Source organism: Pimephales promelas, chromosome 19, assembly GCF_988280905.1.
Source record: "Pimephales promelas chromosome 19, fPimPro1.hap1.1, whole genome shotgun sequence".
In the NCBI taxonomy this organism is placed as follows: domain Eukaryota; kingdom Metazoa; phylum Chordata; class Actinopteri; order Cypriniformes; family Leuciscidae; genus Pimephales; species Pimephales promelas.
The window spans coordinates 7,688,317-7,702,369 of NC_142787.1; the positions used below are offsets into that span (position 1 = coordinate 7,688,317).

Consider the following 14,053-nt stretch of genomic DNA (forward strand, 5'->3'; position numbering starts at 1 on the left):
TAAACAAGAGTCTAATTTTTATGTTAAATTTGATCTTATTTCTTGGTAAATTTTACATACATAAATGTAAATGGTCTGGAAGGACACCTAACATTTGCCACTTTAAAGCTGACTTGAAAATTTACTTTGAAACACTGAAAGGTCTCTCAAATCGCAAAGCAACCAGAACGATGGACATCTTCAAAGAATTGAACTCCTCTTATTTAATGTAATTATATATGTATACTGTATACCTACCTCCTTTATGTTGTGTTATGTTTCTTTTTTTATTTTTATTTTTATATGTAATTCTAATGTTCTTTAATTTCATTGATAAGAATGTTAACTTTGATGTTTTATATTGCATGATGCGTTGGAATAATTTGGAAAATATATGTGATTTGTTGTTTAAAAAAAAAAAAAAGAAAAAAAAGAAGACGCTGCATACTCCATCTCAGTAGGTGGCGGACATACATTGTGTTAAAGTTTTCTTGCACAAAAACGGAAAAAGAAGAAGAAGACGGTGTAACCCGCTATGCCGTTACCCGGAAGTGTCTTGAACAGTCGGCTTGTAAGTGTAAAGATGGCAGGGGTGTTTGAGGTGGAGGTTGACGGTGTGGAACACAACCATGGACACGGACATCTCGACGAAGCCTCTCAGGTTGGATAACAGCTATAGCGTTACGTGCATAATGTTAGATGTGTGTAGGTGAAGCTACAAAATGTAAAGATGTAAACAGAGCGTGAGGCTAGCTGAATGTTTGTTGATTTTAATGATCACTCATGTCTAATAATCACATTATACCGGGGGTCTTATAAACTGTAGCCTAGTATATGATACTAAAATATTACTGTCGTAACAGCACAGATCAGGGGGGCAAACATGTACCAATAATATGCATGCAAAATCCTTAAAAATTAATAACACCAAACAACCTTTTAAGAAGCTATTTATTTATTTTTTAAAAAATCATCTTTTTGTTCTTGGCTGTTTTTTTTTTTTTGTACTATTATAAATTGTTTAATTTAAATTTTTGCAGAATCAGTAACTTGACTGAACATTGGCAGTTCCTAAAACACACACACACACACACACACACACACAAGCTAACCCATCTATAATCTTCATTGAGATAATAATTTATTGGGTCTAAACCCTGCAGGTTTACAGCTGGAGTACAGTGACATTGGTTTACCGTTATGCTGCTGAAGCAGCTGCCTTACTTATTGACCAATCACTAATTAGCTAGTAAGTGAATTGACCATTTAAAATAGACTTACCACTGAAATCCTCTATGGACAGGGTATGGTCTTCCATCCAAAGTGTAGTAAATACTACAATATAGTTACTAGCGTGTAATATATATATATATATATGTGTGTGTGTGTGTGTGTGTGTGTGTGTGTATAATAATGTATGTATATTAGGGTTGTAACAGTGCACAAACATGACTGGACAGTACTTACCTCGGTATTGAAGTCACGGTTCGTTACAGCAAGGGGGAGGAAACTAAACACAAGATTGCTGCTGCTTTTCTTTTTCTTTTTCTTTTTTTTTTTTACAAAAATGTGTATTTCTATTTAAATAAGGATAAAGGATAAAACAATTCTAAGCTAATATAAACTAAATGGGGGGCCCTTAATTACACATTAATATAATAAGGTTAATTACGATTAACAACAGGGGGCAAATTATTAAATTGAGTTGCTATTTATTTTAGATATAATAATCAAAACACACACACACAAAAAACACTGTAAATTGGTCATAAGGCAGTTTTGCATTAACTTCTAAATCTAATTCTAAATTCTAGTTCATTTTTGAGATTAACTAAGGCACCATAATCTTTTTCCAAAAAAGGTGTCATGGTAAACATTCAAATGTGATAACGTTAACACTATAGCTACTTGTAAGTTGCAACTCTGTGTAATTTATATTTAATGTGTTTAAATAGTGCACCCCCCTCCCCCCATATTTATTTAAAATCCTGGAATTGCCCCTGTGCTGAGCGTGAGGTATATATCCCGGCTTCAGTTTCATTGTTAAACAATGCATTAAGTTAAGGCAGAAACAATGACCTCATTGAGATAAAGAATACATATTGTTAAATGATTATGCAACATAGAAAACTTTAGCTTTGGTGCTTTTTTACAGACTCGAAAATATGAGTGTAAAAAAGTCAACAAACTGAAAAAAAATTAGGTCATGTAATATTGTTAAATCAGATTTCCTAAAATTGGTATCGAAAAAAATATTGTTCAGGAACTAGTATCGTAGTCAAGGTATCGGTATCGGTATTTTGTTACAATACCCAGCCCTAAACATTATTTACAGGTTAAGTAAATATATAGAATAGGCTAATATAGAGTGTTACAAAATGCTTCTCTAGAGTTAATTTCTTTAGAGAACAAACCTGCTGTCTACACTGTCTAAATGCCTGAGGTAAATGTAATGCTGTTTAATTGATATCTTTCCATAGTTGTTGTACCGTTACACCCCTAATATGCACTCACCTAAACGATTATTAGGAGCACCATACTAATACTGTGTTTGACCCCCTTTGCCTTCAGAACTGCCTTAATTCTACATGACATTGATTCAACAAGGTGCTAAAGGCGTTCTTTAGAAATGTTGGCCCATATTGATAGGATAGCATCTTGCAGTTGATGGAGATTTGTAGGATGCACAACATCCAGGGCACGAAGCTCCTGTTCCACCATATCCGTCTATTGGGTTGAGATCTGGTGACTGTGGGGGCCATTTTAGTTCAGTGAACTCATTGTCATGTTCAAGAAACTATTTTTAAATTATTCGAGTTTTGTGACATGGTACATTATCCTGCTGGAAGTAGCCAATAGAGGATGGGTACATGGTGGCTATAAAGGGATGGACATGGTCAGAAACAGTGCTCAGGTAGGCCGTGGCATTTAAAAGGTAATTCCACCGGTGGAGACATGAATATGTGTTGAAAGTGGGTCATAAATGTAGTGGAATAGTATCATAAATTTTAAAATTTTAGTCCTTCTTGGCTGATAAAAGGCAGGAAATGACTTTTTAGCGCTTGTGCATTGTAGACAACAATCCCCATAGTGCATTGCAATGCTCAGCTCCGCAGGTCGGAGTGGCTACTCCGCCCATAGATGTAGACTAGAGTTAAGCTCCACTCTACCTACTGCCTGGATATTAGTGTTGTCAAAATATTCGGTACTTCGGTACCAAGTCGGTACTAAAAAAATGTAAACATCACGGTACCAAGTCCCGGTGGTACCAAATACCCGGTCAAACCCAGAGCCAAAATATCTGGCTGTATGCAAAACTTTAACGCCCAGACTGATCTCATGAAGTAGCGTGTGTATGACACGCCAATTCGTATTTCCATTTTTGGCGTGCTATCAAGACGCATAATTGCCTTTCAGTGTGTTTATGAACACCGTTGACTTAACGTTATATAAATATATGAGTTACCTCAACCCCGTCCCTAAACCTAACCGTCAATGGCATTTATGACTGTTCCCTTTCCATCCTAGGTAAAAAAAAGATATGACTTACCTCAACCCCGTCCCTAAACTTAACCGTCACCGGGGTTAATGGCATTTATGACTTGAGATTTGACTGCGTGTACGGACACGCGGAATGACACGGACGTTAATGGCGTAGGCATATACGCATACACGCGAATAGCTCAAAATGCGTAGAAATAACACGCCACCTGACTCGAAAGTGGCGTATATGTTTACGCAAAAGTCATGATGTCATGTTGTAACGCCAATGTATTGAAAAGCAGCCAAAAAAAGATAGAAGATGAGATCTTACAAAGTTACTATGATATCAATAAGCATGCTTGAGTAGAGCTTGACACGCGTTCACTTGTGGTAAACTATCTTGTGGTAAACTAATTATCTAGATAATAATTATCCAAGTCCATCGTTCTGGTTGCTTTGCGATTTGAGAGACCTTTCAGTGTTTCAAAGTAAATTTTCAAGTCAGCTTTAAAGTGGCAAATGTTAGGTGTCTTTCCAGACCATTTACATTTATTTATGTAAAATGTACCAAGAAATAAGATCAAATTTAACATAAAAATTAGACTCTTGTTTATATCTTTTTTACCATAATAAAAAAAAACATCTCTTTTACCAATGCAAATTTTTACTTCACTTAACATATTAAATAAATATTCCACATCAATCCAAAAAAAACTCACAAAAATACATTCAAAGAAAAGATGTAAAACAGTTTCAGTATCCTTTTTACAAAATGTACAGAGTTCAGAAAGGTCATTTTTATATCTTTTTAGGAACTCATTTGTTGGGTAAATTTTATGTATAATTGTAAAATATATTTCGTATACTTTGTTATTAATACAGTATTTATTAGAATAGGTCCAATTTAATCTCCAATTAATATTTTCAAAATGTTCATTCCAAAATAATTTATTTCGAGGTGTAGCAGGGCAGTGAATCAAGCATCTAAAGAATTTATTATTACATTTAATATCTTTTATATCTACACCGTTTAACAAAACCTGTTTTTTAAACATTGACTGCTTATGAGGTTCATTACTGCCTCTCAAAAGACTCAAAAAACCTACTGGTATTGCGTCAAAAACAATACTATATTCTCGTGGAGATATTGGGATCCCAAATAGGTTTAAAAATTCAGCATACGTAAGTAAGAAACCCTTGTTATTTATCAATTGCGAAATCATTAGAATATCATTTTTAACCCAATTGTCGTAGAAGATTGATTTATTCTTATATTTAACCATTTTATTGTTCCATATTAACAATTATCAGTACACTATAAATAAACTGGTTCTATGCCTTTATTAATAAAACTAAATCTAATCTAAGCCTTTATTAATATACTTGATTATTTAAAACATACAAGGCTTAAAGATGAACTGAACTGAAATTTGAGAAAAGGTGATATGACAGATGTATTTTATTTATTCTCATTGGTACAATTTTTAAAATGGCAATTTTTGTTAAAAGGGATGAAATGGTACATTGAAAGTGTTGTTTTTGTTACACGGGCGCCGCCATGTTGGATTTCAACATTCGACTACGTCACTGGCATGGTAAGCCACTCCGTTGCCTACCCGCACCAGCAGAACAGCCGTAGCTTGTAAACAGTCTGAGGCTAGCTGACATGGCTGATTTTTTAGCGATACACTATTAAGAGATGTGTACTTTCGTCAATGAGTACATGAAACGTCTGACAATGTCTGCATGAAATGTTTTATTTACACAGGTTACAAGTTCAACGCATCATGTTAACGTTAACGTACTCGAATCCTTGATATTCAGCTGAGGGGAAAAATCCCTGATGTATAGTTCACTGTAAATGATTGGATTCTCCTTCCTAAATGCACTCTCGCACATAGAGTGAACTGCCAGTAAGTACGCTGTTAATCTAAACAATCTGAGAAAAGTGTAACAAGTTAGCCCAGCTCACCTATTCCTAAAATACCCTGTTACTGATGGGGCGCTCGCGTCTCAGCTCGGATATCCATTAGAGACAGCATAGACTCCTCCAACACGTTTCTCTCACCGAACAGCATCCGAAATGAACGGTGCACGACGGTGATTCCTTTTTTTGCCGATCAATAAATGTTCCAGGTTGACCTCTCTGCAACAGATCGGCTCCGGTGCAGTGCATTGCATTCTCCACAGCGCTCGCGCCCACAGTGACTTCCCCCCAAACGATCCTGTACTGCAAGTGAAGCCTGAAACTGATCGTCCTCCATGTGGTGGTAGTCAGACACTAACGGCCTGTCCCTCTTGGGCTCAAATGCGTAATCCATGCCGTTAAAAGCGCTCGTTTTCGTCTGTGTATATAGGACCTGCAGCTGTTGTCTATGGAGCTCCGCGGGTCCTACCATGCGACGTCATCGAAATTGCCAGCGCTAGCAAGCGCAATTTTGCGTTGCTTAAAAAAAGCTATATTAATATTTTTTTTATAAAAATGTTTAGTGTCATTTACTTTTAATTGTCATAAACAACACGTTTTCATCGTCGATTTTTTTCAGTTCATCTTTAAGACATTTATAAAAATGCCTTTTATATTTCTTTTCACTCCATTGTACTCCACAGACGACCGCACGTACGCAATTGACAATTAGTTATTGTCATTTTACTTGTGTTTACTTGGAAATATTACTCTATATTTTCACTTTTAATTTATATTTCCGTCGTAAGTTTGGTCTTAAATTTAATTTAGAAGGGGTATTAAAAAGTCTTAAAGTCTTAAATTTAAATGGTTTATACCTGTATCCACCCTGCAACAACCATGCCACACTCAAAATTGCATTGAAGCAACTGCCATGTGATTGGTTGATTAGATAATTGAATTAATGAGAAATTGAACAGGTGTTCCTAAGGCATAAAAAAAAAAATTAGTTTGGTTCCGGTTTCTGACCGACCCGGTCCAATTATGTGCGACCCAAATTTATTTTATGAGCTTGGGGAAGAAATAAAAAAAATTAAATAAATACACGAATAAAAAAACTTTGAGAAACTATTTCACACAAACTGAACTATAATACATATAAAGAGTTGGATATAAATCCATTTTGATGAGTTTGAGTTCTTTAACAAGAAAATGGGAAGATGAAAACCACTATTTTCTGTTTCAAATTTTCACATAGCATTTGTAGGTTATAATAACAATAAAAAATTAAATCCAGGTTTTGATTTTCAAAGATTTATTATAAAAACAGATTGTTTTTTTCCCCAAAATGCAATAAATCCATTAATTTTCTTTTTTCAAAATGCAATTAATCAAAATAAAATTTTATACACATTGAATTTGTTTTCTTGTGCATATATAAATCAATTGCTTTAATTTAACCATATTCGGTACACTTACGGCAAGGGTACATGGATTATGAATTCATGTATAAATGAATGCATGAATTATGCATTCATTAATATCATCAGGAACTAACAACTTTTTTTTTTTAACAGATGAACAACACCTTAATTAAAACATTAACTAAGATGAGCACATCATAAATTATGATTTATTAAGCATGATCTAACGTTACTTTTGCATTTCGCTGTTGTCAACCTTGGGACGTCGCCTCTGAAAGTTTTTGACGGCGATCAGCTGTAAAATGGCTTGGTCCAGAGCCATGTATTGAGAGAGTTGCGACACGCTTTGATGTCGCCGCAAGGCTGTCACGTGGTTCATGGAAGCCCCAATAGTTCCAAAACAGATGCGAGCTGTCATGTTCTTCAATAGACAGACAGCAGCGATTGCATTATTAAACGGTAAATATAAAATAAAACGCACACCGAAGTACTTTTTAAGCTTTTATTGCGTTTGATTAATGTCAGTGTTGCATTTGGAGAGGCAGGGTGACAGCTTAGATGTTTTTTAGGCTATATTTTTGGAGGGAAAAGCTTGTGTTCATGTTCGCATTGGTTGTTGCACTGGCTTTAGCGGCTCTAACTTAACTTTTCCATGTCATTCATCTGATGATGGACGTCTCATGATATTTATTTTAGCACAACTGGGATGTAGGTTATTGATTCCCGTGATCTTGCTTATAAATTCCGATTCAGCCATTAGCCTACCGTGATCACGCAAAGACCCGTGGACCGGTGGCCCGTTCAGGATAACAATCACGACAACCAACTTAAAATACAAATAATTACGCTGTGCATGTACAAATGAATGATTTAGGAGGGATATAGACTGCTCCCATGACGTAGCAATGACCATATTTACAGTAATGTTCGGTAAATTTTAACTGTTGGGTATCTTTTCTATTTTGAATGTACTTTATTTTGTATAGTACTATGGACCATTTAATATGTATGTCCTGAATAAAGATATGATGATGATGATGAGTTAATAAGTAAAATATTTGTTCCTAAATATGATCCATGTTGGGATTCAATTCAGTGGATAATGTAGCCCTTCATCCTACCCTATTCATAGACTAAACCATTCATCAGAAAACACACACAAATATATTTATACGAGGTACTATGTATTGCCCCCCCCCATATATATATATATATATATATATATATATATATATAATGTATGCCTATATACATTACACAAACACATGCATAACCCTAAACCATTTAAATAAATCAATTGTTTGTGTGTGTATGTATATCTAATATATATATATATATATATATATATATATATATATTTATATATTGTATATCTAATATTATATATATATATATATATATATATATATATGATGTTATAAAAAAATATTATATACATCAGGTGACCATAAGTTAGCTAACAACGTTAGTGAAGTGTTGGTCACGTAAGCTATCGCTACAATTAACCTATTATCTTCCAATAAACATTTACTAGATCTGGCTACATAACATATACAGACTAGATTCACGAGAGGTCGGCTAATGTGTGTAAAAGTAAAAAATACAGTAATTTCCTTAATTTACCAGTAGGGTTGGGAATCGTGAGAAATTTTCCGGTTCCGGTTCCGATTCCGGTTCCGCCAAACGATTCCGATTCCGGTTCCGGTTCCGGTTCCCATTCAATTAAAAATATTAGTAAGAGAAAAATCCACAATCCTTTTTGTGTTTATTTCTTATAGAACATGACAAATTAGTTTAACAGACTGGTAATGTAAACAAACTCAAAATATTATTAAGCAATCTTTGCAAAAAAAAAAAAAAAATGTATATAAAGGAAATTAAAAAATTCTGCATTCTCTATAATAATTTAGACCTCTCCTTTATTGTATCTCCAACAGTGAAGAATACCCTCTCAGAAGGAATAGTATATGCTTTAACACGCATATGTGTGTAGAACAGATTATTTTTTAAAACGGTTTGAATGATTGATTCATAAAGACTTTACTTATTTCATTACTGGATAAATCGGCGCTCTAACAGTTAATAAACAGAACTACATGCGTCTTGCGGAAGAACATTGTTGCCGGAGCTACTTCTCTCTGTTTATGTCCATGACGAGTCACACAGGCATTGGGCTACTCCGCAGCAGCTGCGATCCGCCGGCCAGTCTAAAGAAGTCCGAGTATTAACGCTTATTACAGGCTTTACGTAGTGATTCAAGATAAGACAAAAACACGGTTTGAAAAAAAACATTATGATGCACTCGCTCATTGTATATATTTTGTAAATTCTGAACACAAAAAATATACGGACTGCATCTGTTTTGACCACTACCGTCAATGTTTACTCAAACTATAATCTCACTAATTCTGTAACGGAAATCATTTGAATATGTGAAACAAATAAATATTGAGACTGTGTGATTGTAAAGCAGTTTCATATCGACAACTGCTCTCTCTCTCTCAGCGCAAACAGATTTGAATGTAGGCTAGAGAGTGACTCGGCGGTCGGCGCGCGCAGCGTGCGTGTGTCTGTGTGTGACAAATGCAGCGCGTGTGAGAGCAAATCGCAACTTCAGTGGTGAAGTTTTTGTCATTTAGGAATAAGACGGCGTCTTCTACTCCCAGCACTTCGCCCACATGATGATATCGCATCGGCATCAGAACCGTTTTCGGAACCGAAACTTAGGAATTTTGCACGGTTCCGGTATTTTTTCAAAAACACAACCGGTTCTGGAAAAGAACCGGTTCTCGGTTCCCAACCCTATTTACCAGCGAGCGTACTTCGGAAGCACTGAAAATGAATGGGGTTCAATGCTGGAACTATCAGTGGTTGGAACTAATGGGCGGGTCCATGACACGCGTTACTTCCGCATTCCTGAGTTACAATGGCGGTCTATGGGACTGTCAGAACTCTCTGAATACATGGCTCTGGCTTGGTCCTGCTCGGTTTTCGTTGACTTTGAATAAAACAACTGAATGTTTTTCAAAAGATCCCCTGGGGTCAATGTGTCAGCGTGACAGAACACTGTTTTAAAAATAAAAACAGTAGTCTACAGTATACAGTAGTTACTCATAACTTAGAATTGTATTATAATTGTATTTCATACGACTTTAATCGGCATTCTGCGATCAATTCGCGCTACGGTAGCATTTTTCGACAAGGCAGCAAAAATCGACAGAACACCGGCATTTCCTCCTCCCGAGTGCCTCATCTTCTTAATCTCCTCACGTAAATGATTCGATTTCGATGTCACGTTTACCCAAGCAGGATGCCTTACCCTCCGCAGGTTCACCAATGCTGTCAAAATTATTATTTTCTTTGTTTGTTTGTTGATCGAAAAGTACAAAATAGATGAGTAAACAAGCTGGAGTTAAAGCGCAGCCGTTACTGTTTACATTGCGTGGAATGGTTTTGGAACCAAACTCTTCATATAGCCTGCAAGTCTTTGTTTTTTTAGTTTTTTTTTTTGTCATTTAGGTCACTTTTATTCATATATACGCACACATACAAATGCATGCATTAGGCACGCACACACCACATGATACGTTAAAGTGTATCCTCCATCCGCCTCCCAAGTTTCATTAAAAATCATCCCAAATCCCAATCCCCTCTTCTGCTGTTTACCACTTCTTTCGCCATGTATTTGTTCGTTTCTTTTATTATTTTATGCAATCCAAAACTCTCTAACCTGCCGCGCTTCGTATCTCCAGAGCCCGGTCCGTAAAAGTAAGCATCAATGTAGTGTAGTAAGACGGGTCAATTATATTAAATTGTAATCTAAAATATCAAACATCGAGCAATTCAGTGAAACAAATTTCTAGCTGTATAGGCAGAGGATGCAGACTTGGAGGATCTTGTCTGTGTGAGTAAGAACAGTCTTTCAGGACAATCTTTATAAACCTGTCTGACACAGATGAAACTATTATTGAAAATTCAACAAATATCTTATTTTGTCATTGGATGAACAACCCAGACAGGTTTCTGATTTGTCAATGAAATGATTTGTGAGCCACACCCCTTTGATGGAAAGGGTAATGAATGTTAGCATGTTGACTGATACTATGGAAATGGACCTTGATCGATTATATCCATACAAGGCCTTAACTATATTAAATAAAAAATAATTAAAAACAACTATTTAAAGTAACTATCAATGTAGTGTAGTAAGAGTATTGGGTAACCTAAAAGCTGTTCTGATTGACTAGGCCAATCTCGACATGTTAAAATGGCTTAAAATCGTTTTTTTAGAGTTTCCCTATTCAGGGCTAAAACGGGTAGTGTATCCCCAAAATGTCAATGTTAACATTCAGATTAATATTCTACACATCTAGACCTTTCAGAAAAGCATGATTTTGTCAGGGGAGGGGGTTGGGGTGTATGATAGGCGAATGGTCATGGCCTAGTGTTGGGCGATATGCTCCATTTTCATATCGTCCTATCGTCAGCCTGTGAGATCGGCGATAAACGATATTATCGTGAGGGGGCGGGGCTAACTTATTTGATTATTAACTTGATTATTTAGCCTACTCATTAATTTGCTTGTTTTATTAGCCTACTTCGTTTTATATACGAGAATCTTTTTTTCTATTTTGCTAGCAAAGGTGGAGTGTTTATTAATAGGATCAGGTTATTTCCTGGTATAGTGAGGTAAAAAAAAGAGATCCTAATCCTTTTTGTTTGTCAACGGGAAATTTACGGACACATTAGCCTATTCTCATGCCATTACATGCAGCATTTTGGTCTATTTCTGCACGAGATGAAAACACGTTTTAATAATTTCTTGGGTCAGAAAGAGTCGGAGTTTGCGATATGTGCCCCCCGTGCGTTCTCTGCGCACTTCACATGCGCACTTCAGTAAGCACGAAGTACGCGGGTTAATGTGTTTTAAATGCCGATAGAAACAAGAGCAAGGGCCAAACGTCTAGCTGAGTCGATCGGTTTATACTTATACTTATGACTTGACTCTGATAAAGGAAACGTTTACATGACCACATGCATTGTCAAGTTTATTAAACATAATCAAGTAAAGAACGTCGTCGCATGTAAACGCGCTCAATCTCTGAAAGTGAAAGTAAAAACGGACTGCTTTCGGCATCTGCATTAACGCCGCGTTCCCTCAGAGACGACGATGATAACGGTAACTATAATACTATTTTAGTGATATTATTATTAATACTATTTAGTAATTGTATTGTTTTTAGTGTTAGTGTCATTAAACGTTTTGTTAATGTGTTACAGAAACAAATACTGACGAACAACGATGCCGTTTTCATCTTGGATCTGTAGGAAATTTAATTTTGCGTCTGTTAAAACGAGCACACTTGATAATTTGTGAATGGATCACCTTGCGATTGAATTTTGATGTGGGATGTTTTTTAGTCTGTTTTAAAAACATTCTCTAAGAGGAGTCCTCATTAGTGCGTGTGTTGCAATTGTTATGAGGTGATGTCGTTGTAAATTTAGGCAAGGCAAATTAATTGTAGTTCCTAATATTCATTTAATAACAATATAGCTTTATAATAATAATAATAGGCATAATAATAATAATTTAATACATTATGGTAAAACGAGCCAATTATCGTATTGATATCGTCAAAGGCATCTGCCATCGGCGATATGTCAGACTATCGTCGATACACGATACTATCGTCTATCGGCACAACCCTATCATGGCCTATGCATGAAATGGGCTCATTATGTCAACATAAAGCCTTAACTATGTTAATTTTAGACACCTACCAATAAGCAGCATGGTAGATATTTGACCTAAGTCATCATATGTTAAGTTTGAGTGTGTATTGGGTCCCTTAAAAGTTGTTCTGATTGACTAGGCCAATCTCGAAATGTTAAAATCGCTTAAAAACGTTTTTAGGGTTTCCCTATTCACAGGCCTAAAACAGGTAGTGCAACCCAAAATTTTCAATGTTAACATTCAGATTCATATTCTACACATCCAGACCTTTTTAAAAAAGTATGGTTTTCTTGGGAGGTGTGTGTGGGGGGGTGCACGGTAGGCCTATGTAGCTCGCCGCCTATTTCAGCTGTGCGCTCCTATTCTATTCAGCACAGTAAATCAAGTCCTGCCAATCTGAACGATCAATCCAATCCAAGCATGCTTCAGCTGTAAAGCAGTATCTGATTGGTCTCTACACAGTGTCCCTACCCACCATACCCGAGATACAGTTTCCATTGGTGAAACTTTCAAATGATGTTGCTTCATTTCATGATCCCGACGTGATAGAATCCCGATATTCCTATAGCTCTAGAAGCAGTATGTCACGTCGTGTAAGTGTGTGTGTGGGCTCGTTTGAATTGAGACAACCTGTTCTAAACGTTATCCGATAGCAGCACTAATTTAATTCCGCCCGTTTGACATAGACAGAGACCTAAAACGCACCCTCAGGTAGACTTTCAGGTAGACAAAAATTATTTATTATGTAACACAAGCAGGTTCGGTTTAACTTAAAGAATTGTCAGAAATATTTTAATATTGTACAATAGAATGTACTCAAAATAACAACAATAATAATAATAATACAATTTATTTAAGGAATATATTTTGTCCATGTTTTAATTTAGCAAATCTCTGTTGTGCAGCACTTGATTACATTTTATTGTTTGGTTATTGTTAGGTTGTGCATTAATTTGATTACCCCGTTCCCCACACTACATTTGTATTATTTCATAAAAACAAAAATGTATTTTCAGAATAAAACACATTTCTATATTATTAATGTAATTATCTACTTATTTTTTTTTATCGTTAATAATTTATCCAATCCAGTCAATTATTTAATTGATTGGTCATGTTTTTAATTATTGAAATTTTAATAAACAAAACAAACAAATGGTTTCAAGTTTGTTATAATAAAGCATTTGTTCAACCAAAAAACATGTTTTAATTAATTTAACGGTCATTTTAACTGTTGATAATATAATAATTAATTGAAAAAAGGATATAAATCGTGAAATTTTGCTAAATATTATCACAGTAGTCTCCATATCGCAAATTGTTTGAAATGTCAATAATATTGTATCATATCCACCCCATGCACTGTATTACAACATTATTTTTACTTGTTAATTTTGTCTGATTTAATGTTTATTTTTATAGCGCTTTTTAAAGGGCATCTATTATGGCATTTAAAATGTTCCTAATATTGTTCTGGGAGTCCCCAACAACAGTTTTATATGATTGCAATGACAAAAATACACTTTT

General features: G+C 35.4%; 1 protein-coding gene across 3 annotated transcripts in view; it reads left to right on the top strand.

Moving 5' to 3' along the window:
* The first annotated feature begins 500 nt into the window (after window positions 1-500).
* rnf121 (ring finger protein 121) overlaps window positions 501-14,053 on the top strand; it is a 141,188-nt gene continuing 127,635 nt past the window's right edge. For 2 of the 3 annotated variants that reach the window (XM_089123423.1, XM_089123424.1), the window contains exon 1: window positions 501-640. In XM_089123423.1, coding sequence (XP_088979549.1) covers window positions 515-640 — 126 coding nt within the window. In that variant the 5' untranslated portion in view covers window positions 501-514. The remainder of the gene's footprint in view (window positions 641-14,053) is intronic. The other variant, XM_089123425.1, reaches the window with a different exon arrangement.